We start from the raw sequence: 27,375 nt of genomic DNA on the forward strand, positions 1-27,375 counted from the left end.
CTTGTGCCTCAGGCTAACGGGGGTCCAGGTGCTCCCCACCCTCGCTGGAGACAGAAAGGAAGGCTCCGGGCCCAGAAAGCCCAGCCCCCCACCCTGTGTGATGCTTATTTTAGCCAACTCCATGTCCTCCTCCCTCCCATAAAATGTTTTTTACAGTTCCTCAAAGACCATGTGCTGGGTTTCAAAGTCCACAAGGGCCCCACAGGGGTTTCCACTCACCAGCTCCAGCTGCCTTTCCCATGGGGAACAACAGGGTCCAGATAGGACAAGGGTCCTAGCACCTGAGAGGGTGTCCTCCGTGGCTTCCTTGCTGGGTCTCCCAGCAAGTTCCAGTCCCAGGTTCCCAGGACAGGCCCTGGGCTCCCAGGTCCCCCCATGGGAGGGCCATGGTCGGCATCTACAGATGGCGGGGCACTCTGGTTTCCTGGCCTTCACCCAGACCTGGCAGGATTAAGCTGGCTATTATTAGTGCTGACCTCAACCTGCAGGGGGGCAGCAGCCCATCCCAGCAAGAACCAGGGTAGGAAAGGAGCCAGCCCGAGTGAGACAAGCCCCCTGGCTTCCGGCCTTGGGTAGGTTCACCCAAACGCCTGGCAGAGCTCGTCCCTCTGGCTCCCTCTCTCCCAGGGAGGCAGCTGCTGGTCAGGACAGTCAGACGAGGCCAAGGCCTGGAGCCCGGGAGGCTGCAGCAGCCTGGCAGGCAAGCAATACCCACGAGCTCCAGAGAAGAAGAGGCGCAAAGGCACGGCAGGCGGCCCAGACTGTCACCGACTCCCAAGGCCTGGAAGGGCACAGCAGGGCTGCAGACCTCCCTGTGGCTGCAGCACTCCACCACTCAGGGGTAGAACACTTACCCCGGAGGGGTGCCTGGGAGGACCAGGACGGGGACCATTGAGTCAAGATGCAAATTAAAAGAGTACTGAGGAGGACTTTCATTTTATTTCACTTAATTTACTTTTGAGGTGGAGTCTATGTTGCCCAGGTGGGCCTCCAACCCCTGGGCTCAAGTGTTCTTCCTGCCTCAGCCTCCTGAATAGCTGGCACCTCAGGTGAATGCCACCACACTGGCCCCTTGATTTTAATACAAAGTAAAATGTATTATAAGACCACAGTGACTCAACAGCGCAGTACTGGAGAGAACAATGAAAGAGTTCAGAAATGAACTCCATCATACTGGGAATATTGTATGGAATAAATCTGGCATTTTGAGTCTAGAGGAAATAAAGAGATTATTCAATGAAAGGCAATGGACTAAGTGGTGTAGCAGCGCTGTTTTAAAACAAGCCTTTATAAATGAAGTAGGAAAGCTACCAGCTTAATTACAAATAATTATAAATTAAAACCAAGGAAGGGCTGAGGTTGTGGCTCAGGGGTAGAGCGCTCGCCTAGCATGTGCAAGGACCTGGGTTCGATCCCCAGCACCACATAAAAATAAATAAATAAAATGAAGTTATTGTGTCCAACTACGACTAAAAAAAATAAATAAATATTTTAAAAAAAAACAAGGAAGTAATTTTTTTTCGAATGAACTGTTGTTTTGTTGTTGTTGTTTTGGGGGGTACCAGGGATTAAACTCAGGGGAACTTACCCACTGAGCTGCATCCCCAGCCCTATTTTGTATTTTATTTAGAGACAGGGTCTGAGTTGCTTAATGCCTTGCTTTGAACTCACAATCCTCCTGCCTCAGCCTCCTGAGCCGCTGGGATTACAGGTGTGCGCCACCGTGCCCTGCTGAAATGTTGTTTTTTAACCTATCATTAGCCAAAATTTAATAGATTGGTAAACTGTGTTGGTGGAAGAACTAGTCTCTACTGCTAGGAGCTTAACTTTTTTCTTGAGGCATATGCCATGTGCGTCAGAATGTAGAATGCACATGACCTTGGACCCAGCTCTTTCTTCCACTCCTAAGAAGTGACCTTAACACTAAAACAAAAAAACCCAGCCAGCTTGCAAGGAGTGCCCAGGAAGGTCCATCCAATGCAGTTTACAACACAATATTACAGCCACTAAAAAGGCTGACTCAGACCTGAATTTATTGAAAGACAGTGATTCACTGTATATATGAAGCAAGTTACAAAACAGTTCAGATGGAGTGATCACTAATCTTGTTCACTTTTGTTTAATGCACTCAACATGTACTCCTTTTTAATTTTTACTTTTATAATCCAAGAGACGATAAAAATGTTACTTTCTGCCAGGTATGACGGCACACACCTGTTATCCTGCTACTGGAAGTCTAAGGCCAGAGGATCCCGAGTTCAAGGCCAGGCTGGACAACTTAGCAAGATCCTGTCTCCAAATAAAAAGGGTTGGGGATGTAGTTCAGTGGCAGAGCACCTGAGTTCAATGGGGAGGATTACAAATACCACTTTCATAGGGTGGGAAACAGTATAATTTACTGCTGACTTACTAAAAGAAAATACAAAATATTCATGTTTGGGGAAGTGAGGTAACAGTGACTTTCATTTTTTAATCATTTCTTTTTTTATATTTAATTTTTAGTTTTAGGTGGACACAATATCTTTATTGTTTATTTTTATATGGCGCTGAGGATCAAACCCAGCACCTCATGCATGCTAGGCAAGTGCTCTACCACTGAGCCACAGCACCAGCCCCTCATTTCTACTTTTCTAAACATTTCTACATTTCTACGATAAATATATTACTGTTGGCTAGATCTGGTGGCTCAAACCTGTAGTCCCAGCTACACAGGAGGAAAACTTGAACCCAGAGTTCAAGACTAGCTTGGGCAACACAGCAGGACCCCCAACTTCAAATAATAATAATAAGCCAGACATGGTGGCACATGCTTGTAATCCCAGCAGCTCAGGAGGCTGAGGCAGGAAGATCTCAAGTTCAAGGCCAGCCTCAGCAACTTAGGGAGGCCCCAAGCAACTTAGCAAGAGCCTGTCTCAAAATAAAAATTAATCAAGGGCTAGGGATGTAGCTTAGTGATTAAGCACACCTGGGTTAAATCTCTGGTTCTACTACTACTATGACTACTACTAATAATAATATTACAGTAATAATAATTTATATATGTACTATACATATGTATATATAACTTTTATTTTTACTTTTTAATTAAGAAATGTAATATGCACCTTCCGCCCTTGTCTTTTCCCCTACCATGTCCCGGGAACACAGAGCGGCACCGGTCTGGCCTGCCTGGCCTCTGGTCAGATATGCCAAAATGGGTTAGACCCGCTTCCTCCGGCTGATGGACACACAGATCGTTGCCAGTCTGTTTTCTACCGCAAACAATGCTGCAATAAACCCCTGCATCCCTGCCCATCATTCTACTCATGTGAGATTATGATACATTTATGAAAATGGAATTACTGGGCCAGAGTTCCTTCAAGGGCAAACCCGATAAGAACCCTCCAAGTTCCCTTCCCAGCACAAATAAAGTCCCATGGTTCCTGATGCATTCCTTTGTTTCTTACATGAATCTAAATATGCAGCAGATGCTCAATAAATAAGAGATTCAATGGACACCACTGTTAAAAATACTGCATCATAGCTGGGGACATTATTTTTTCAGTACTAGGGATTGAACAGGGCCTCATTCACAGACCTTTTTATTTTTATTTTTAAAATTTTGAGATAGGATCTCACTCAATTGCCCAGTCTGGCCTCAAACTTGCCATCCCTCCTCAGCCTCCTGAGTAGCTGGGATTACAGGCATATACCACCATGCCGGATTTGGGTAGGTACATTTCAAAAGGAAAGAAATGACAATGGGAAAATAAAAGTAAAGCTGAGGGGCTGGGTTTGTGGCTCAGTTGGCAGAGCACTTGCCTGGCACATGTGAGGTACTGGGTTTGATCCTCGGAACTACAAAAAATATAAAATAAAGGCATTGAAAAGAGTAAAGCTGAGAAAAACAGATAAAGTGATAGAAGACCACCCAGGGGAAACAGAAATGGAAATGCAAGATGCTAAGGTCCATTTGCCAAAACTATAGATGGGAATCGATGTTATGGCACATGCTCTAATCCCAGTGACTGGGGAGGCTGAGACAGAAGGATCACAAGTTCAAGGCCAGCCTCATAGAGGCCCTCAGAAGCTTAGCAAGGCCTTGCTTCAAAATAAACAATTAAAAGACTAGGGATACATATATTGGTAGAGTGCTTGCCTCAAATGCATAAGGCCCTGGGTTCAATCCTCTGCACCCCCCCCCCAAAAAAAAAGACTAGGTATGCGGCTCAGTACATAAAACAATGATAATAATAATAATACAGATGGGAGTTGTATGCAGAGGCGCAAACCTGTAATTCTAGCAATTCAGGAAGCTGAGGCAGAAGGATCACATGTTCAAGTCCAACCTTGGCAGCTGAGCAAAACCCTGTCTAAAAATAAAAAAATAAAATGTACTTGGGATGTAGCTCTGAGGTAATCACACCCAAGTTAAACCCCAGTACCTAAAAAATAAAAATAAAAAAATAAGATCAACACAGAATGATAAGGACTCCTAAAGAGTTTGCCCAGCCACTCTGAGCAAGACAAAACAGCAGGACAGGACACCACACCACATGTGACATGTGAGGACCACCTGGAACCTGTCAAAGCAGATTCCCAGGGGGCACTTGTCCCAGGCTCTGTTTACACTTGTTTCCTAATCCAAAATAAACAAGTTTTACTTTTGTTTGCATATGAGACAATGGGCCCTGTCCGGGTCTAGAGGGCCCAGGAGAAGGGGCCTGCACTCCTCCCTCCCTAAGCCTTCCACTGCTGGCCAAATGAACCCTGGCCAGACAGACAGCGTGTTAATGTGACCCCTGCACAGAAACAGGCTGAGGGGGCACCATCAAGCAACCCCAAGCCTGCTGAGAGGCGGCCTTTGTCAGCCCCAGCTGGGAGACACAATTAACCATAACCATCCTGTCGGGGCTGGCTGCGGCTGGCAGGCCCAAAATCCACAATTGTTAAGGAAACTGTCTGAAACAGGCTCACAGCCACTGTCATGAATAATGAATCCATTGTAAGTGCGTTTTGTGCTCTGAGAGAGTTCAGACTTTGGGCTGCAGACATGAAGTGATAACTATTAGCAAGACATTTAAACATGGGTATTTCATCATTAACTTTAAAGAGTGTGTGTTTGGGGCTGGGGCCATGGCTCAGTGGTAGAGTGCCACCTCGCACGTGTGGAGCGCTGGGTTCGATCCTCAGCACCACATAAAAATTAAGAAGATATTGTGTCCAACTACAACTAAAAATATATATATTTAAAAAATGTGTAAAGAATGTGTGTTTGTTTTGTAATATGCAGTAGTCTAATAGTACAGGAATAACATATTGAGTGCATGGAGGTATAAACTAAATTTTTTTTTTCCTAATGGGGTGCATGATTAAAAGTTTGGAAAACACCCTTTAGAAGAGCCCCATGGTCCCAGCTGCTTGAGAGACTGAGGCAGGAGGGTCTCTTGAGCTCAGGAGTCTAGGGCCAGCCTGGCCAATGTAGAGACCTGTTTGAAAAAAACGAACAGCCCCATAAAGATGGTCCTGTCTCAGCTGCTCCTGTGCTTAGTAACACCCTCATAGGTGCCCAGTCCTGCCCACCTCTCCCTGCCTACCAATCTGTCCTGGTGAACATGCTCCCGGGAGGGGCCAAGGAGATGCCCCTATATGGACCTCTCTCCTCACAGGCCTAGAGAAGCCATGTCCAGGGCCAGGCGGGTGATCAGGTTGGGTACAGAACTGGGACTTCTAGTCCAAACAGCCTGCCCACTCTAGCACCCCAGGGATCACGAAGCTGAAGAAAACAGATTACAGACCCTAAGACTGCTCCCTCACAGTGGGGACAGGTCCTCACGCCTTTTCATTTAGTCAACAGTCTCTAGTTTTTTAACCTCTTATTATGGAAAATTCTAGCATATGTAAAAGTAGAAGTAATAACATAATTACATCCTCACCTAATTTAAATAATTAACAACTGGTCTTGTTTCCCATTTACCCCCACTCACTCACTCCACTGGCTTATTTTGAAGCAAAGCCCTGATTTTATCTAAGAATCTGCAAATTATACCTGCAAATATTTCACTTTTCAGTAGGTATCTCAAAGGATTCTTTTTAAAAAGCAAAACAATAGTATTATCAAATCTTTTAAAAACATTTAAATCCTCAACTATCCAGTGTGCTAATTTCCAATTTTATTTTCACACCTAATTTTTACTTTTTCTTTTTCTGATATTGGTAACAAAAGTAGAAAAAAGGAAACTAAGATCATTTATAATTCTGCCACACTGCAGGTGTGACTCAGTGGTGGGACCCTGGTTCAACCCCAAGCACCAAAAAATACATACATACATAATATTGTTTCTTTCTCTTTCTCTCTCTCTCTCTCTCTCTCTCTCTCTCTCTCTCTCTCTCTCTCTCTCTCTATATATATATATATATATATATATAATCCTGACTTACAAATAAGTACTGTTGAACATATATACATACATATGTGTATGTATGGATATGTGTGTGTGTATATATATATATATAATATATATATATAGAGAGAGAGAGTATTCCTTCATTTCTTTTTCCTTCCTTTTTTTTTTTTTTTTTTTTACTGGAGATTGGACCCATAGACACTTTACCACTGAGCTATATCCCCAGATCTTTTTATATACTTTTTTTAAATATTTACTATAGTTTTAGATGGACACAATATCTTTTTTTTTTTTTTTATTTTTATGTGGTGCTGAGGATCGAACCCAGTGCCTTGTGCATGCCAGGCAAGTGCGCTACCACTTGAGCCACATCCCCAGCCCCAGATCTTTTTATATTTTAAGACAGTTTCACTAAGTTGCTGAGGCTGGCCTGGAATTTTCGATCCTCCTGCCTCAGCCTCCTGAGTCCCTGGATTACAGATGCATGCCATTAGGCTATACCCTGCTTTTTAAATATTTTATGTTCTTTTTATTTTCCCATGTCATTAAAAAGTTTTTGTTTCTTTTCCTTTTGTGGTGCTAGGATTGAACCCAGGGCCTCACCCATGTTAGGCAAATACTCTACCACTGAGCCTAAATAGTATTTTAAAATATCAAATGGCTCAAAACAGTTCATTATACTCATACACACACAATCCCAATCTGATTGTGTCTGCCCCCCTTTTTAACCATATGGAAATTTTTGTGTATAAATGTATTTGACTCTATCTCCCTGTTCTTGGGCAGGGGTCATAGAACACGTTCTTTAACGGTCAGGAGGCCAGGAGGGGGCCCCAGCCATACACCTGCACCACCAGCTTCTTTAGTGCTCGGATGATTCCAGCAAACTGCTCGGCCCTTCCCACCCAACCCTCTCGCCTCCCACCCAAACCTCCCTGCCAACAGCAGCCCCCTCCTCAGGACTTGGCTTGACTGCTTACAGGCTCCTGGCTCCCTGGCTGCCTTGTGGGGCACCCATTCTTTGGACCTGTTTGTGCCACCTGCTAATAACCTACAGGCAAATCAATCTAAAAGTTGGACCATCATTAAGGAGCCTACATGTGCCGTGCTGGTCATAAAGATTTAATAGGAAATTGCACTAAGGACTTTGCTGAAATCCAGATATATCTAGCCTGGGATTAGCCTGCACACCGAACTAATCTGGGAACTCAACCCCCACCAACACACACAGGCAAAATGAAAACTAGCATTTTTTTCCCCTTAGTGAACCCCAGTTCCTTCCTGGTAATCATACACAGTTTCCAGATGCTCACAAACTATTCAAATCACTCCAGATCTTGATGTCAAAACCTAAAGATGAAGAAAAACAAGAGCAGCAGTGGAGGGGATGAGAGAGGCTGTGCTGGTCATCAGACACAGGAGCAGGGGAGAGAAGAGACCAGAATATTATGTGCCGTGTTCAAACCTGCTCACCTAGAGATTTAATTACAAGAAGGGAAAAGACTTAATTATTAAACAATTATTTTTCCTGCTATTAAAAAAAAACTGATGACATCTCATAATAGCAGGAAAAACAATTACAGACTATCTCTCTCATGAATGAGGTGCCAACATTTTAAATAAAGATATTAGCAAATTAAACCTAGTGATGTGTAAAAAGGATAATAAATCATAAGTAAGACAGGTTTACTCCAGCCACGCAAAAAAAAATCTGTAGATGAACATTCAAAAGTCAGTGCACTTCCAGCTTGGCACCGTAGAGGTTTACCCGAGGCAAGAGAATTACTAATGGAAAACTTTCCCCAAAATCAGTGCATTTCACAGAACAAAGGAGATTAATCATTCAATCAAGAGTAACAAAAAACAAAACCAAAATCGTGGTAAATTCAGTACCTGTATTCATTATAACAGCCCATAGCAGGGCGGGCACCTATCCCCTAGGGGCTCAGGAGGCTGAGGCAGAAGGATGGCGAGCTCAAAGCCAGCCTCAGCAATTTAGCGAGACCCTGCCTCTAGTAAAAAAATATAAGATGATCTGGGGTTCCGCTGTCATATATAACAAATTTTAAAAAAGATCTGGGCATGTGGCTCAGTGAGTGGTTAAGCACCCCTGGGTTTAATCACTAGTCTAAAAAAAAAAAAGCCCTTAGCAAACTTGAGAGAGAAGGGAATTGCCTTAACTGATAAAGGAAATCTATTAAAAAACAAATGCAGAATCATACATAATGACAAGGGGTTTTAAAATTTTGTTTTATTTTCCTGTGGTTCTGGGGTCACAGCTTGCCAGCTTACCAGGCCACGGCTCTGCCACGAAGCTGCACCCAGCCCTCAAGGAGCCATCCTCCCCTCCCCAAGGCTGAGGGGAGGGGAGGATGCCCACGAGCACCAGCTTGGCACAATCCCAGGTGTCCTAACAGGTGACACACCACAATAGCAAGACAGGATATAGGAGGGTTAGCAGTAAGTCAATAAAACTGCCATCATTCATAGGCAACAAAACCCAAAAGAATCTAAAGCAAGAATTATTAGAACTCCTGGGTGAATTTATAGCAAGGTCTACTTCTCTATATTTGTATGGTTTAAAGAATATACTGAGCCAGGCGTGGTAGCACACACCTACAATCCCAGTTAGTGGGGAGGCTGGGGCAGGAGATCGCAAGTTTGAGGCCAGCCTAGGCAACTTAGTAAGAGGCCCTATCTCAAAATAAAACACCAAAGGGCTAGGGATGTAGCTGAGTGGTAGAGTGCAAGCCTAGCCTATGTGAAGCCCTGGGTTCTAACGGGGGCTAGCAGGGGGTGGGGGGTCCTCATCTTTGACCCTGGTTCCTGGCAAAGAGCTTCAAAAACCCTTGGTATTTCCTGGGTGATAGGAGTGTCTCTATCATTCTAATGACATGACTCAGGTGGGCTTCAGTATGAGGGCTGGTCACCAAAAAACAAGCACTAGATCACAGGGTTAGGGCTTCGAGCTCCCTTACCTCCCTAGAGGGAGGACTAGAGATCAAGGTCAAGCCTGAGCCAGTGACTCAATCAATCGTGCCTATGTAATGATGTCCTGATGAGAAACTCTGGACCCCAGAGCTCAGTGAGCACCCTGAAATAGGAGGAGGGTGCAGCACCACAACCCAACAAGCTGAGTACAGGACCCTCCTCCGTGTGCATCCCTCCAAACAACACCATAAACCCAAGGGCAGAGACTTCCTAAATTCTGAGAGTTGTTTCCAGTGAATTACAGGGCTGGGCTGTAGCTCCACGTTTGAGCACATGCCGAGGACCTGCGCTTGATCCCCAGCACCACATGCACACACACACACACACACACACAAATTGAATCTGAGGGGGCCACAGGAACCCTTGTATTAATAACTGGTTGAGCAAAAGTGCAAAGTGAAGGGGACCCCACTTGTAGCTGGTCTCTGAAATAAGGGCACTCTTGTAGAAGCCCTTAAAACTGCAGTCTCACGCTAACCAAGTGGCTGGTATTAGAACTAACCTCAGTATATCTCAGGTAAGGTGCCAATGGAACAACCTGCAACAAATATCTGGAAAAATAAATGTTAAACACCCCATTATAAAACATTTTTTGGGGGGTGGGGCTGGGAAATAAATACCCCATTTAAAATAAATGATCAATACCAAGGAATAAATCTAAGATAAGATATGTAAGACTTCTACCCAGAAAACAATAAAACAGTATTGAGCTGGGTGTGGGGGTGCACACCTATAATTCTAGAGACTCAGGTTGGGAAGCTGGGGCAGGAGGATTGAAAGGTCAAGGCCAGTCTGGGCAACTTAGGCAGACCCTTAGAAACTTAATGAGAGCCTGTCTCAAAATAAAAAACAAAAACGGACTGAGCTTGGCAGCACACACCTGGCTCGGGAGGATGAGGCAAGAGGATCACAAGTTCAAAGCCAGCCTCAGCAGTCTCAGCAACTTAGTGAGACCCTATCTCAAAAAAAAAAAAAAAAAAAGAAAGAAAGAGCTGGGGATGTGGTTAAGCACCCCTGGGTTCAATCCCCAGTATCAAAAAAAAAAAAAAAAAAAGAAAGAAAGAAATTAAGAAGACATAATAAAGAGATAACATGTTTGCCAGCTGGAAGATTATTACAATAAAATGTCAAGTCATGGGGCTGGGACTATAACTCAATGGTAGGTTATATGCTTTGCATGCACAGGGTCCTGGGTTCAATCCCCAGCACTAAAAAGGAACAAGAAAAAAAGTTGAATCTCCAGTTGATTTCTAGATTCAGTACAATTCCATAAAATTCCCAGATGAAAACCTAAGAACAGCCAAGACAATTTGGAAGCAGAACAAAGGGCTTAATATTTCCAGAGATCAACTTATTTTAAAGCTACTACAATTATGTCGATGTGGAACACAGAAAGATAAATAGACCAGGGGAATAGAGAGTCCAGAGACAGCTGCCCCCATACACCACAGCTCAGTGAGAAGGGAGTCTTTTCATTAACCAGTCCCTGAGTAGCTGGATATCCATGAGGATTATAGAAAGAAAAGAAAAGAGAAGAGAAGAGAAGAGATCTTAACCTTGAGCGCACATCATAAACAAGAGAGGGTCTGAGGGTGGCGACTCAGTTGAAGAGCGCTTGCCTAGCTTCATAAGGCCCTTGGGTTTGATCCCTACAGAAAAATAAAACTGAGCTGGGCATGGTGACACAAGCTTATAATCCCAATGGCCAGGAGGCTGAGACAGGAAGATCGCAAGTTCAAAGCCAGCCTCAGCAAAAGTGAGGTGCTAAGCAAAGCAGTGAGACCCTGTCTCTAAATAAAATACAAAATAGGGCTTGGATGTGGCTCATTGGTCAAGTGCCCCTGAATTCAACCCCTGGTACCCACTAAAAAAGAAATGGTACCAAAACAAAACCAAAAAAAAAAACCCCACAAAGATAAACTTCTCTAAATGAGAAAGATAAACAAAAGTTTCTAGAAGATAACATAGGACTCATGTATTAGCAAAGAATTTTGAACAGGATATCCAAACATTAAGCAACCATAAAAGAAAAAGCTGATAAATTGAACTATACCAAAATTTAAAGCTTCAAGCCATCAAGAATCATGAGAAAGGGGCTGGGGATGTGGCTCAAGGGGTAGCGCGCTCGCCTGGCATGCGTGCGGCCCAGGTTCAATCCTCAGCACTACATACCAACAAAGTTGTTTTAGTTATCTGCCGATAACTAAAAGAAATAAATATTAAAATTCTCTCTCTCTCTCTTTAAAAAAAATAATTAAAAAAAAAAAAGAGTCATGAGAAGGGCTGGGGGTGTGGCCAAGAGGGGAGCGCTGGTCTAGTATACGGTAGGTCCAGGTTCAATCCCCAGTGAAAAAACAAAAACCTTAAGTCAAGAGTCAGGAAGGGTCAATGGGGAGAGGGGATTGGGGAGATGTTCAAAGGATACAAAATTTCAAATAAGAATAAATTTTACTGTACAACATGGTGACTATATTTAGTAACAATGTATCATATATATAAAAATTGTTCAGAATAGACTGTTCTCTACAAAAAAATACTAAGTGTGGCCAAGCATGGTAGTCCACTCCTGTTATCCCAGCGACTTCGGAGACAGAGGATCACAGGTTCAAGGCTAGCTTCAGCAACTTAGTGAGACCCTGTCTCAGAGTGAAAAATAAAAAGGGCTGGGGTTTTGTGGCTCACAGGCCCATGGGTTCAATCCCCAGTACCAAAAAAAGAACATGGACCACACACATGATAGGCACCTTACAAAAGAAAACAGCCAAACAGACAATAAGCACATGAGATATGCTAGAGCAGGGATGTCCTCAGAGGCAGAACTAGAGCTTCTGTCTTTTAACCTTGTGTGCATGAGGCCCTGGGTCCCATCCCAAGCACCACAAAACGGACAAACAAAAACAGTGCTCAGCCTTCTTAGTCACTAAGACAATCCAAATTAAAAACATGAGACACCACCACACACTGACTCGAAAAGCAAAAATAAAATAAATAGCTGGTAATACCAGCACTGGTGGCAATTTGAGTATAAACTGATATAGCACTAGGGAAAATTATCTCCTGTACCGTATCCTAGCCCTAGCACTTCCACTCCCAGGCATATTCCCAAGAGAAATGCATCACAGATTCCTCAAGGGACATGCCAACGTTGTTTGCAGCAGCAGCATCTGTAACAGTCCCACAAATTGGAAATAATCCAAACGCTGCAGTGCCACCATGGTAGACATACGTCACAGAATAGCATATCTCATGTGCTTATTGTCCGTTTGGCTATGTTCTTTTGCGAGGTGCCTATCATGTGAGTTGTCCATATTCTTTTTTTGGTACTGGGGATTGAACCTATGGGCCTGTGAGCCACAAAACCCCAGCTCTTTTTATTTTTTATTCTGAGACACTAAGTTGCTGAAGCTAGCCTCGAACCTGTGATCCTCAAAAAGAATAAACTAGAGTGATGCCCAACATGGAGAACGCTCATAACCTTAACCTTAAGAAGAACCAGGAGGGGACTGGAGTTGTGGCTCAGTGATAGAGCACTTGCCTAGCATGTTGGAGGCACTGTGTTCGATTCTCAGCACCACATATAAATAAATAAAAATTAAATAAAGGTCCATTGACAACTAAAAACAATTTTAAAAGAACAAGAAGAAAAAGACCCACCACCACCAGGGGGTGCTGAGGATGTAGCTCAGTGGTACAGGGCCTGCCTCTCAGGCACAAGGCCCGCACCACAGAAGAGGACACCAGACCCACTGTACGATTTACTTTCTTTTCCCCAAGATCTTTTTTTATTTTTTAGAGAGGGTCTCACAAAGTTGCTGAGGCTGTCTTTGAACTTGAAATCCTCCTGCCTTGAAACCCTCCTGAGATGCTGGGATTTAACTTAATTTATATACATAGAAAAAATTAACGTGTGATGATTTGGGGAACAGGGCAGTGACTGGGACAGTGTGTGGATGGCTCTAGGGTGTGACTGATATGGTACTGCTTGGGTTTTGTGGTACGTATACAGGACAGCTTGTTCTGTGCTTTCCATGATTTATGTGCTTTTCTCTACATTGTGCTTCAACAACAATAATAATCTTTTCTAAAAGAATCTAGAACTGACAGTAAATTTTCCAGGCTAGAGTTATTGAAATTTCCCAATCTCTGTGTGTGTGTGTGTGTCTGTCTGTCTGTCTGTCTGTCTGTCTGTCTCTGTCTCTCCCTCTCTTTTGCAACTGGAGACTGAACCCACAGGTGCTCTATCACTAAGCTACACCCCAGCCCTTTCTGAGACAGGATCTTGTTAAAATTCCCAGGCTTGGATGCAGTGGTGCACGCCTCTAATCCCAAAGACCTGGGAGGCTGAGACTGGAAGATCCCAAGTTCAAGGCAAGCCTCAGCAACTTAACAAGGCCCTAAGCAACTTATTGAGACCCTGTCTCAAAAAAGCAAAAGGGCTGAGGATGCAGCTCAGTGGTTAAAAAAAAAAAAAAAAAAATGCCCATGGCTGGAATTGAACTTGTGATCCTCATGCCTCAGCCTCCTGAGTATCTAGGATTACAGGCACGTGCCATGGCACCCAGTTGGTCTCTTTTCTTCTTTTTTTTTATTTTTTATTTTTTTGTAGTTGTTGATGGACAGCATGCCTTTGTTTATTTTTTATGTGGTGCTAAGGATCGAACTCAGTGCCTCACACATGCTAGGCAAGCGCTCGGCAATGAGCTACAGTCCCAGCCCCCCAGTTGGTCTCTTAATAGCTATAGTCTTGCTTAGAGGTGACACACATAGTAGTTAAGAGCATGGCTTTTGAAGCCAAAGAGCCTGGGGTTGTCACCTGGTTGTTACGCCACTGGGACAAATTTTCAGCCTCTGTGAGCCTCAGTCCCCATTTGCAGTGCTCGAGGATTATAAGTATGCCATAAATGTCAACCATGACTGCAGACACTGCCTTCTTTAAGCTCTCTGCTTTCTACCCTTTCTAGAACGCAGTCTCTTTTCCTCAAAGGAGCGAGCTCTGTGTTATCTTCTCATCCAATATCTTCTCCAAGCAGCAGGACCTGTGCTCCTCCTCATCCTTTTTGCCTTGGACACCTATGAAAGGCATTCTTGAGGGATGGGGGTGTAGCTGAGTGATAGAGCACTTGCCTAGCACCCAGGAGGCCTTGGGCTCAAAAAGCATTTCTGGCCAGGTACAGTGGCTTGGAAAGGCTAAGGCAGGAGGACTTGACTTCAAGTTGGAGGCCAACCTCAGCAACTTGGTGAGACCCTGTCTCAAACTAAAAAAAAAAGGGGGGGGGGCGTTACACAATGTGGCTCTTTCATACAATGTGGCTCAGTGGTAAAGCATCCTGGGTTCAATCCCCAGTACTGCAAAACAAAAACAAAAAACATTTCTGGGTCTTGTGTGTGAGGGTGAGATTGGGCCCCCAGGGGAGTGTTTGTGCCCTGAGGTCTCCCTCTTGCCTCCCCTGCTGGGATACCAGGGAGGGAAATGGGGCTGTTGAATCTTGAAAGGAAAAACAAACAAACAAGTAAAGATGGGACTGGCACCTGAAGCCCCAAGAGCTCCTTTCCCTGGTCTCCCCAGCAGCCACCATCAAATGAAACTCCTGCGGCTGGGACAGGATTGTGCTGGGAATCAGGATGGCAGGCAACATTTTCCATTTTGCAGGAAAAACATACTAAATGAGGAGCATTTCCTCGGTCTAATGTTTCTCTTGCCTACACTTTTTCCCTTGAAGTCTGCATTGTTTCCCTTACAAGCAGCCACTGTGGTCCAAGCCAGAGAGACTTTGAATGAGCGTATAATTACACAGTGGGCTCTCTGGAGCTCCATGCGTTCATGATTCTCAGTGAGGCACCACCCTGGACACTGGGGCATCCTGCCACCTGAGCCAGTGTGTAAGAGCCACTGTGGCCACGAGCTGGTGTCAGCACCACTGGAGCAGCTTTGGGATCATTGTTAAAGTAGTTAATATTTAGTGCATGATTATACGGTACCGGGCATGCCTGACCTCCTTCAGTCCTGCAACCCTCGGAAGCAGACACAGTCATCAGTGTCAATGAACAAATCATTAGCTACTGTGGAAAATTTTTTCTGATCCCAAGAGTCAGTCATTATTTTGAGCATTTTATGAAATAAAGTGATTGTAGAAGCATTTCTTCTCTTTTTTTTCTTATTTGTGTTGGGGATCAAACCCAGGGCCTGGGCATTCTGGCAAAGTGCCCTGTCATTACACTATATCCCCAGCAGCTGGAATCTCTTTTCTTTTCTTTTTTGATGCAGGGATTGAACACAGGGGCATTTTAACCACTGAGCCACATCCCCAGCCCTTTTCATTTTTTATTTTGGGACAGAGTCTTGCTAAATTGCTGAGGCTAGCCTTCATTTGAGACCATCCTGCCTCAGCCTCCCAAGTCATTGGGTTGGTATTTCATTTTTTTTTAATTTTTAATTTTTAAATTTTTTTTAGTTTTGATGGATGCAGCACCTTTATTTAATTTATTTATTTTTATGTGGTGCTGAGGATCAAACCCAGTGCCTCATACATGTGAGGTAAATGGTCTGCCACTGAGCCATAATCCAGCTGTCTCAAGGGTTGGTATTTCTTACCGTGTGATAAGGCTTGTCCAGCCTCCACACTTTATAAGGTTCTCTTTTATACAATCGTGTCAATAGTAGAGCTGCCTGTGGGTTTAAGAACCAGCTAGATGTAGGGGATGGAACCCAGGATACGAGACAAGTACTCTATCATTGAGCTACACTCCAGCCATTTTTTATTTTATTTTTGAGATTGGTCCTACTAAGTTGCCTGAGCTAGCCTTTCATTTGCAATCCTTCTGCCTCAGCCTCTCGAGTAGCTAGGATTAAAGGCGCCCCACTTACTCATTTTTTTTAATTTATTTTTTAGTTTTAGGTGGACACAATATCTTTATTTTACATTTATGTGGTGCTGAGGATCATACCCAGTACCCCACCTGCATTAGGCAAGCGCTCTACCACTGATCCACAACCCCAGCCCCACCACCACTCACTTTTTTTTTTAATATTTATTTTTTAGTTTTAGGTGGACACAATATCTTTATTTAATTTTTTTATGTGGTGCTGAGAAACTAATCCCACGCATGCCAGGCGAGCGTGCTACCACTTGAGCCACATCCCCAGAGCCGCCACCCCTTACTCACTTTTTAAACTCACTTTTAACTCTTAGCAGAGTTTGATGAGAGGTAGACTTAAGCTTAAAGTAGTGCTGCCTATTACAGTGCAGGTGTGCATGCAGGTGAGTGTGAGCCTATGTGTACGAAGGGCTGAGTGTGCAGCACCCCTGCCTGTGCACACGGGGAAGGGTGTTCAAGAGCGTATATGTGTTTGTGTTTGTGTGTGTGTGTCTGCCTGCCTGTGCCCAAGTTGGGGAGGAAACGTGTAGGTTCATGTGTCTGCCTCCTGTGCACATGGGTGGTGTGTATGTGTGTGTGTGGGTGTGTGTGTGTGTGGGTGTGTACATGTGTGGGTGTGTACATGTGCGGGTGTGGACAAGTGTGGGAGTGAGCCTGTTTGGACTGGGGGAGGGATCCTCCTCCTGAGGAGGCTGCAGGCTGCCTGCTGGCTGGAGACCAGGCGTTCCAAAGAGCCTGGGGAACCAGTCTTTCGGGAACCCCGGCCAGGTCACAGTAAATCAGCCCTGCAGCATGGAAGCCACTCTGACTGTAACCCCGGGGGAATGCTCCAGGGCCGCCAGCTTAACCCCCAGCCAAACAGGCTGCTGCTGCACACCTGGCCTCTGGGCTCACCTTCCTGCTGAGCCCCGCAGTCCCAATCAAGAGGCTCTGCTGAGGACGAAAGGGTAGGGGCACAAGAAAATATTTCATTTCTTATCCAAGGAGCAATCTGAACAACCATTGTAGACTACATTCCAAAAAACAGGACACAAAACTGTACGCAGTGATATCATGGGGAACAACTCATGAGTGGCAGGCACCTGGGAGTGTGGCTAGAAAGTGAATATATAAAAAATTTTTGGTGGTACTAAGGACTTAATCCAGGGACACTCTACTTCTAAGCTATATCTCCAACCCTGTTTTTCTGAGACAGGGTCTCACTAAATAGCTGAAGCTGACCTTGAACTTGCAATCTTCCTGCCTCAGCCTACCAAATCACTGGGATCACAGGCCTATATCACCACATCTAGCTGAAAATGGTTTTGGTTGGTTGCAAGGTTTTTTGTTTTAGTTTGTGCTCGGGGTGGAACCCAGGGCCCAGCAGGCTAGGCAATCACTCCACCACTGAGCTACATCTCCAGCCCTACTGCAGGATTTGTTAAACTAAAACAATGAAAGTAAATTTCTAATGCTGTTATCATAATACATCAAAATATTTGAAGTAGTTCCTTCTTGGTGTCAGGCTCGTGGTTTGGTTTAGTTGAGATGTTTGTGTGCTTTCTAAAGTTCTGGCTAGGAAAAGTAATAAAAACTGATAAAAAATAAAAGCATTTAATAATAAAACAGGAATAGAAGCAAGGAATGCAGACTCTCTCAAAGCCTCTCACAACAGGAGGTCTAGGCCAGTCAAGTGCAAGGACAGATACAACCGAGTCACAGGACAGGTGGGATGGACTGGCTCAAATGGGCAGCACCTGGGGGCAGCTGTGTCCCATGGAAGATGACAGGAACAGAGCTGGTTGAAGCACCAGCCCTAGACAATCTCTTAGCCCGGGACTTCATGGGCACCAGGAGATTGAATAACCCTAACACCCAGAGGACAAGTTCTGAGAGAAGTTCAAAGAATCCCTAAGGCCACAGGAAGGTAAGGGAGAGCCTGGCAAGGACAGCAAGGGAGCCCACCCCTCCCAGTGGGCTGGGGTGAAGGAGTCAGGATGCCATCTTAAAAGCAGTCACAGGACAGGGACAGGAGGGCCTGGCCCATCTTCCCTTCCGTGTATCCTCAGGCTTTGTGGCCCTTCAGGAACCAGCACTCAATGAGCAACAAACAGGCTGCTGGCCGTCCTCAGGAGACCAAGGCTGGCAGGTGATACTAAGGGCTTCCTTCCACTTTAAGATGCACTTGTTATCTGGCGTGGTGGCGCACGCCTGTAATCCCAATAGCTGAGGCAGGAGGATCTCAAGTTCAAAGCCAGACTCAGCAACTTAGCGAGGCCCTAACCATCTCAGTGAGACCCCATCTCAAAATAAAAAAGAAAAAGAGCTGGGATGTGGCTCAATGGTTAAGTGCCCCTGGGTTCAACCCCTGATACCCCCCCCCAAATAAAAAACAAATAAAGATGCCCATGCTGTTCCGTGTGCCAGGCTTGTCTGAATGACAGCATCAGGGTAGGTTAGGGGTGCAGAGAGAAGGCACTGTGATCTGTATCTCAAAGCCCCCCAGAGAGGGCTGAGAACCAGCCAAAACAGGCAAAAGCTGGCATAAAGGACTGATGAGCTCATTCTTCCTCTGACAATTCTTGTCCAAAGTAGAAATGCCATGTCTAGCCACCCTCGAAGGTCCAGCAGATGTCCCCTCCTTTCACTGCCTTCCCAGACCTCTGCTGACAGGGCAGGCCTCCTTCCCCAGGTCCCCAACCCTTAACCACCACTCCTGTAGATTCCCAGTTCTGTGATTCCATGCTCCCAAGCGCTCATCTCTTCTCAAGGCTGAACCTCTGGTTAGTATTGTATCCTGAGCTGAGGAGTCAGGAGACACAGGCTGAGTTTCCTAAGTACAAATAAAAGGCTTTTTGAGATGTAAGCACTGGTATCAGGGCCCAGGCTCCTTGCAGCACACCATCAAGAAAGGGCTCTAGGACAGGCCTGTCAGAAGTGGCTCTGCACCTACCCGGGATCCTCGGTCGGAACCGGCACACAGGCAGCAAAAGACAACACTGGCCACTCCACCAGGCCCACTTCTGCCCACAGCACACACCTAAGAGAAAGTGAGCAGCAGCCTGGCCGGCGCTTCGTCAGCTGCCCCGCTGGGACCTCTGCCCTGGGCCAGAGGGTCATCCAGGAGCAGGCAGCAACTGTCACTCTCTCAGATACATCTGTCCTGGGCGGCTTCTCAAGATCAAATCACCACCTGGAGGTTGGTTCCAAGAGAAGCTGAGAGACACCAGATGTACACTGCCTTCTCTCTCCACTCGTCACTGAGACCTTGGGGCTTAACTGTCCCATCCCACCATCTGTGCCTGCCAGGCTTTGCCATGCTGGCAACCCCAGCACTATCCTTGACACCTTCTCACGTTCTGCACGCTCTCAGCTGACTCTGACACCTGCCAGCCTGGTCCTGGCCTCCCTCCCAAGCCCCACACAGGCATCTTCACCTGCACACTTGCCCAAATGATCTGCACCCCTGTGTGGTCCAGGCAGTGCCACCTGAGAGCTTGTCAGAAATGCCAACTCCCAGGCCACACCCCAGATCCATGGATCTCAAGTCTGCAGGTGGTCCTGGAGTAGGGTCAAGTGGGAGAGGCTCTAGTGAAGACGCTGCTGGACACAGAGAAGGAGCACCCTCTCCCTTCGGCCCTCACCTAAACTGCCTTTTCCCTCCTCCCCACTGCCGTTAAATGACGACACCACTGACCCAAATCTCAAGCCAGAAACCTCCAGTCACAACTACTTCCTGGGCTAGACTCCCGTATCTCTGTGCTGGGTTCCGTTGTCCTGATTCAGGAGCATCTCACAGGCCTCACCTGTCTCAATTCCCTGCACCCCATCTGTGCATTCTGCAGAGCCAAACCTTAGCTACATCTGTCTCTGGGGAGGCTGTGAGTTCCGTGAATAGGACTTCTATTCACCTGACTCCCAACAGCCCACACAGTGTCTGCCACATAGGCTGCAAAAAGTTACACTCTTGTTGAACAAATGAATGAACAAGCAGATGGGTGGTAGGTGAGGGGGGTGTGGTAGTGAGGCTGTGACAGAAGACAGGAGCCCAGAGTGAGCACAAAAATCATGCAGTGTGTTTTTCTTAAAATATTCCAGAAATAAAGTTAGATAGGTGGGAAATTGACATGAAGTATGGAAATATATGGGAGGGGTTTTCAATGAAAATATTTCTAGCTTTCTTTCTCCTCCAAATTACACCCCACTAACATGCTGAGAGGAGCAGTAATAGGTCCAAGGTCACTTCATAGGTCAGTGACCCAGCACGGTGGAATTTAAACCCAGCTCTGGCTGGGCGGAGTTCACATCCAACTCAGTACAGTGGTCTGGAGGGTTATGAGGTGGGTGGGGAAAGATAAGGTGGAAAAAGAAGAGCCAAGTCCCTGGGAGGGGCAGGAATGTCCCAGAGGGTGGGTACAGGAAAAGGTGGAAGGTGGTTTCAATGTGGGGCTCGAGCCCCCCACGTGGGAAGTTCCCTCGTGAGTTTGTTTCACGGTCTGCAAAAGCATCTGAGGTGGAGGCAAAATGCAAACTGGACCAGGAGAAACCAGGCACCACGGTTTCAGAACTCCATGCAGGGGACAAGCCACCTCCTAACACCCAGTACTGCAAACAGTTCTAGGCGAGGTTCAGTGGAGGCCAAGGTTCATATTCAGGAGCCTTGGCAGCCTGACTGGCTGTCTCCCTGCCACTTAGAAGGTCCTGCAGCACCTGGCACCATGCCTGGCACGGGTATGGGGTTCAAAAGCTTCAAATGCTAACTGCCTGGAGTTAGGGTCAGAAGCAACTGGAGACTATCATTCTGGCCTTAGTTCTAGGGGAAGCTCAGCTCCCCTGCAGACCCTGAGGTTGGCTGTATAATACTGAGTGGCCAAAGACCACTAACAGGCAGAGAAACTGAAGCACAGGGGAGGGGACCCGGGCATCCCACTCTTGGCCCCTGCCCTGAATCATTAACAGGTCACTGAGGGGGCTCCTCCCATCTCTGCTGGTGCCCAGAGTCGAGCCCCTGGTAATGCACAGCGTCATCTCCTTTACCCCTCATCAGCTCCTTATAATTCTAACACTTCTGAAATGGGAATAATTCTCCCCCAAACTAGACAGGTCACTTCTTCAATCATTAGTCACTCAGCAACGTTGTATTGAGGCCTTACTAAGACTGTGTGCCAAGAGCCTTCCTGGGGACAATGGATCCACAAATGAAGAGAACCAAGAGCCCTGCCCTGTGGAACTTCCATCTAGTGGAGGAGACGGACAAACAGAAAGTCAATAAACTATAGATCTTAGAGTGTGAGGTGTGCCAGGAGAAATAGGAAAAGCAGTACAGGGTAGGAGGGGTTGGGCAGGTCCAGTGGCCTGGGGGATGCGGCTTAAGGGAGGGAGGCAGCTTAAGGGAGGGAGGCAGGAGGCCTCACACAGGCGCAGATGAGGCCAGTCTGAGGGAGGGGAGAGAAGCCACCCTCATCTGGGGCAGAGCAGTCCCATCTGAGAGAACAGCTAGGGCAAGGCCCTGGGCAGGAGTGTCCTGGGGTGTTCAAGAAGCCAGCAGGGCTTGCCAGACAGTCAACCAGCTCGTTCGTTCATTCATTTCTTCAACAGACATTTACGGAAGACCACCTCTCCACCAAGCACTGAGTGGTGGAAACGCTAATACGACAGAGCCCCTACCCTCAAGGAGCTGATCAAGTTGGGCTGGGGGAAAAAGGATCCTAAAAGAGATGATGGAGGTACAGGGTCCAGGAAAGACCCGCAATTCCTCCAGCCCAGCTTATTTTAGTGCTGCTGACAAGTAGGCGGTGCAAACCTGGCTCACTTATTTTTCTTAGCCAAAAAAGAAGTCTCCTTAACACTAAGCACATAACAAATATCTTTTCAGTTGCTTCCCAGGTGGCCTCAGGATAAAGAGGTAAATGCCAGATGCAAAGATCTGGGAGAGGCCACTCTGGGAGAAACCTTCTTCCAAAGCCTCTGGGAACCACAAAGGGATATCTTGAGGCCCAGGACCAGGACTCACACACAGCTCCAGGTGGCCTGCTGCGCGTGTAGATTGAGCCTGCTTTTCCTGGGCAGTGCTGGCATCCCTCCAAGGCTCAGCTCAGGTCCCAGGCCTGTGTTAAGAAGAGTCCAGTGGCCCAAAACCATGAATCTGGAAAGTGCAGCTCAGGAGAACTATGGCCTCAGAGGTGCCAGCTCAATTTCCCCAGCTTCATGAAAGGGCATTCCTTCCCCAAGACCTGGGGAAGCTCCCACTCAAGAGGCTGGCCCTGCAGATCAAGGGCTGGAAGCCTGGCGAGGCCAATCCATACTGGTTGGATCCAGATCTGGATGACCTGATGGGGAGGTGCTGGTGGGTATGTCACCAGCAACAGCCTTAAAAACTATAAAGGAGAGTGAGGAGGAAGCTGAAGGCTGGACAGTCCTCATCAGGTTTCTGACCAAGTAACAGGAGAGTACTCCTCAGGACCCCAGGTTGTGGGTCCACAGTGAGAGTGGGACACACTCCTCACTGCTCTTTCCTGGGAGAAACTGGTTCCTGGGTCTGTACCCGCAAAGCTCCTCCCTAGCTCTGCCTGCATCACCAGGCATCTGTGTCCCTCCAGTCTCTCTGCAGAGCAGCCTCCTCCCAAGCTGTCTCCCAGTCTGGCTCATATTACTCAAGTTTTCCTCAGCTCTGACACTGAGATTCACTCTGGCAAACTTAAAAAGAGAGGGTACCAATCTGCCCTGCTGGCCTGGACCATGACCCTGACCCAGCATCTTTTCAGAACTTGGCAAGGCCAGCTCCTCCCTCCCTTATCCACTCCAAGGCTGTCTACTCTCTGGTCCAGAAATGACCCCAGGAGTGCCTGCAGCTAATTCAGAAGTGGTTCTGCCTGAGCCTCAGCCAGGAGCAGCTCTACCTAGAGAAGAAAGTTGGAACTGAGTTTAAGAAGCAAAACCCCAAGGTTTAGGACGACACCCGCCCCCTTGCCCAGTGCTTTCTGCCTCCCCACCCCCTCTGGCCTAGGGTTTTATTCCATAATTGGTTTGTTTACTACCACTCTGAGGGTTTCTGGGAGACAGAGGTGGGAGGAAAGTTCTGTGGGAAGTAAGGAAAGGGGTGTGCGCCCTGAGTTCTGAGGCAGGGGAGGAAGCCCTCCCAGCGCCTCTCTAATTACCTGAGCACTGGCCAAGAACGCCAGGGAGAGGGTGAGAGCCCAAGGCAGCAAGGCCAACTGGGGATTCCCAGCAGACCGCAGGAGGCAAGCTTATGCTTGGCGCCTGGGAAAGACGGGACAATGACCCAAACTTAATCTGCCTGCTTCTGCTGAATAGTGGAAAGCGTTATTTGGCATTGTTCTGAGCAGGGAGCCAACTGGAGACCTCCCATTGCTGAGTCTAGGGTGCAGAGCTCTGGTGACATCCTGCCCTGCTCAAAAACCATTCAAGCTCCAAGCTCCAAACTTACCATCTTCCTCAGACCCCAACTCCTCCAGTTCTCCCCCCACTGACCATTATGCCCCCAACTTCCCGGCCATAAGCACATCCTAGAGCTCTGCTAGTGGGATTCCCTCTCCAAGCCACTCCACCTTTTAAGGATCCCCTCAAATGCTCCATCCCCTGTGAAGGTTTGCGCAGTTCCCCAGCCCCTTCCATCGCCATCTAAACCTCCATCAGCCTGATGCTGGCCTCTTTTTGGGCCCCGGTCTTACTCTGTCCTTGCTCTATCCTTACAACGGAGCAAGCCTTTTTTGACTTTGATTCATCCAAAACACCAAAGCACAGTACCTGTCAGACGGGAGACCCTTGAGAACTGTTTCCACTGTGCCTAATACCATTTGCCTCAAAGACATAGGAAGTGATGGGCAAAGGGACACAGGGCCACACCAAGGGGACACTAAAATCAGCAGACACAAAACACACAGGAGAAGAGGCAGCAGAGCTGGGTGCTGCACCAGTCCTTACCCTTCTTGAACTCCTCCAGCATGGCATCCAACTTGGTGTCATGGAAGACAAAATGTACCGGGTGGTTGTAGAAGCGGGTGATGGTCTTGAGGGGGGTGCAGTCATCAGGGTCCACAAAGGCCAAGTCTTTGACATACAGGATATCTACGATGTTGGACTGCTCATCTTCATACACAGGAATGCGAGTGTAGCCGCTTTCCATAATCTCCGACATCGTGTTGAAGTCCAGGATGGCATCGTTGCGGATCATGAAGCAGTCTTGGAGCTGGGTCATGATATCCTCCACAGTTTTGGTCCGTAGTTCCAGAGCACCCTGGATCATATTTAGCTCCTCTTTCACGAGGTCATTATAGGGCTCTGTCACCTTCAACATCTCCATCAGTTTCTCCCGATTGTAAACAGTGCGAATCTCCTGGCCTAGGAAAAAGTCCAGGAGTTTGCTGATGGGGAAACTGAGGGGGAAGGTGAGCAGCATAAAGAATTTGGTAAGAACGATGGTATTGGCACCCACGGCCAGCCCGTGTCGGGAGCACAGGGCCTGAGGTAAGATCTCCCCAAAAATGACAATGCCAATGGTGGAGGAGGCCACAGCCATGAGGCCAGACCCAATGAGGTTGTCCAAGAGGATGGTGAGGGAAGTGTTGACCAGCACGTTACCCAGGAGCAGGGAGCAGAGCAAGTAGTTGCCCTTGCGCCGAATGGGCTCTATCTTGCGGGCATACCTCTTCTCCTTCTCAGTGCCACAGTTCTGCACGATGCGCAGCTCCATGGGGTCCAGGGCCATAAGCCCCAGGTTGAGGCCAGAAAATATGCCCGACAGCACCAGCAGCACCAAAACGAGGAGGATGTGCATCCAGAGCGGCAGGAACCTCCCGGGCTCCTCCATCATGAACAGCAGCGAGTCCTTGTCTGTCCACTTGAGCCAGGGCCCGTCATCCCGGGTCCTGGTGCACAGCGCATAAAGCTTCATGTTCTCGCTCCTCCGGAGGAACTTGGTGAACACCACCAGCATCCCGGACGTGTTCCCGCGGCTCACGTTGACCAGTTGCTGGACGACCAGGTCCTTGGTGAGCTCGAGACAGTTGGTGGAGTTGTGGGCGGTGTTGGCGTCGTCCACCTCGGTGAAGGAGATCAGGTTGCTGGAGATTTCGCCCAGCCTCTGGCCGTACAGCCTCAGGTTCACCGTGCTGCCCTCGGACACGAAGATGATGCCATCCGGGTTCATCCCACACGACTTGTTGCAGCTCGCCAGCCTCATGCCCAGGATCATGCCCGGCTGGGGGCTGCCCTGACCCCGGGCCCCCCGCGCCCACAGCAGCGCCGGCAGCACCAGCGCCGCCAGGAGGAGGCGCCCTCGGGCCGGCCCGCCGCCCGGGCGCCCGCCCCCGCCCACCGGCGCCATGTTGCTCCGGCTCCGACGCCGCCGCTCCCCGGGCCCCGCCGCGCGGCCCGCTCGGCGCCGCCGCTCCTGCCGCTCCGCCGCCGCCGAGCCAACTGCCCGGGCCGCGGGCCTGACGTCAGGTCAGCGCCCCGCCCGCCCCGCCCGCGACCACGCCCCTCGTTTGCATTCTAGGCCCCGCCCCCGGGTACCGCGCGAGCGCCCGCCTTTGGGGGGGTCTGAGCGCTTAAGGTGGAGCCTCGCGGGAGCGCGGGAGCCGCGGGCGGGCGTCCGCCCCGCCCTCCGCCTCCGCTCCGGGCGGGCGCTCTCCGCCAGTCCCTGCGCTTCGCGCTGGTGGAGGTCACCCGTCCCCCAGCCAGCTATGCTCTCCCGGCCGCGCCGCTCCAGTTCCGCCGCTCACCGGGTTGGGCATGCTCGGCTTCTTCCCAGGCTCCAGCTCTCTGCAACTGAGCTCTGGGCAGTTGGCCCTTCTCTGCAGGCATGGCAAGAAACGTGCATTTCCTGGTTTAGAAAAAGGGAACCTGAGGGCTTAGGCTGGCATTTCAGCCGCCTCTTGGAGACTTTTCTGGCCTCCTCACTCCTGGGGTTTTTGCTGTCTTTGTGCCAAGGCCAGAAGTAAGTCCCCCACCACTTCCAGCTTGACGCTTCTATAAGCCGGGTCTCCCTGGCGTGGAAGACAGATCTGGGAAACCGAGGTTATAGAAAGACGATACTCTGGCCTAGACTTCTGTCACTTCCATTTGCTCATAAATGTTTATTGAACATCCGGACTATGCACAGGGCACTGTTTCAGGCTCTGAGTGATGAACGAGCCAAAGTCCCTGCCCCCAATAAGCAAGTAAATACATAGGTAATGTTTATTTGATTCTCCCAACAAACTTAGTGGTAGGTATTATTTCCATTTTGCAGATGCAGAAATTGAACCCAGGCACAAATCCTAGTTCTTCCAGATTGCCATCGATAGCCCTAATTTCTCCTTCTGCTAATGCCAGTAAGAATGATAATACAGGAGCTGGAAATGTAGCTCAGTGGTAGACAGCTCGCCTAGCCTGCTTCAGGACCTTGGTTCCATCCCCAGCTCCCCAGCTTCCCAGCACCACACACACACACACACACACACACACACACACACACACAAATACAGCACCACTTGGCTAAGCTTGTGGGAACAGTTGGCCTAGACATTGAACATGACAGGACAACTCTCTGCAAATATTCTTTGGCTATGTAGTAATAGTTGTTGATGCTGCTGCCTGCCTTTCTGGAACCAAACCCCTAACCCCAAATGGTGGTGACTGGCCAGCTGGGGCAGTTGCATGTGGAAATGAGCAGAGAGGTGTGGCTGCTGGCTTAGCCCTGAAATGACTGCTTCCTGGACATTCTACCTCAATGTCTGCCTGCAGCAGTGAATCGAGAGCCAAGCACCCAGGGTATGTGGGGAAGACCACAGCCACCCGCCCTGTGAGAAGAGGGAGACAGACAGACAAACATCCTAATTGCAGAGGTACACTGAGCCTGGGAGACCAGGATGACCAACAGGATCTCTGAGCAAGACTTTTCTCCACCGAGGAGACACAGAAAGCACTTAACTTTTTTTTTTTTCTTTGCACCAACACTTGTGTTTATTTTTATTTTAGTATACTGTTTGCCAATAAAAGCAACAATCAATATCAGCCACAAAAAGCCTAAACAGAGAGGATCAATCAGTACAGTGTTGTGGAGAAGATATGGTTGCCAAGACCTGTTTTCAGCAAGCTTTGTTCACAGAGGTTGAGGGACCAGCAAATGGCCAGCCTGAGG

At 47.8% G+C, this 27,375-nt stretch overlaps 1 protein-coding gene across 1 annotated transcript in view; it reads right to left on the reverse strand.

Moving 5' to 3' along the window:
- Cnnm4 (cyclin and CBS domain divalent metal cation transport mediator 4) overlaps positions 1-25,578 on the reverse strand; it is a 39,339-nt gene extending 13,761 nt beyond the window's left edge. Inside the window, exon 1 of the mRNA XM_027919767.2 lies at positions 24,177-25,578. Coding sequence (XP_027775568.1) covers positions 24,177-25,578 — 1,402 coding nt within the window. The remainder of the gene's footprint in view (positions 1-24,176) is intronic.
- Between the last annotated feature and the right edge of the window lie 1,797 nt (positions 25,579-27,375).

Source organism: Marmota flaviventris, chromosome 14, assembly GCF_047511675.1.
Source record: "Marmota flaviventris isolate mMarFla1 chromosome 14, mMarFla1.hap1, whole genome shotgun sequence".
In the NCBI taxonomy this organism is placed as follows: domain Eukaryota; kingdom Metazoa; phylum Chordata; class Mammalia; order Rodentia; family Sciuridae; genus Marmota; species Marmota flaviventris.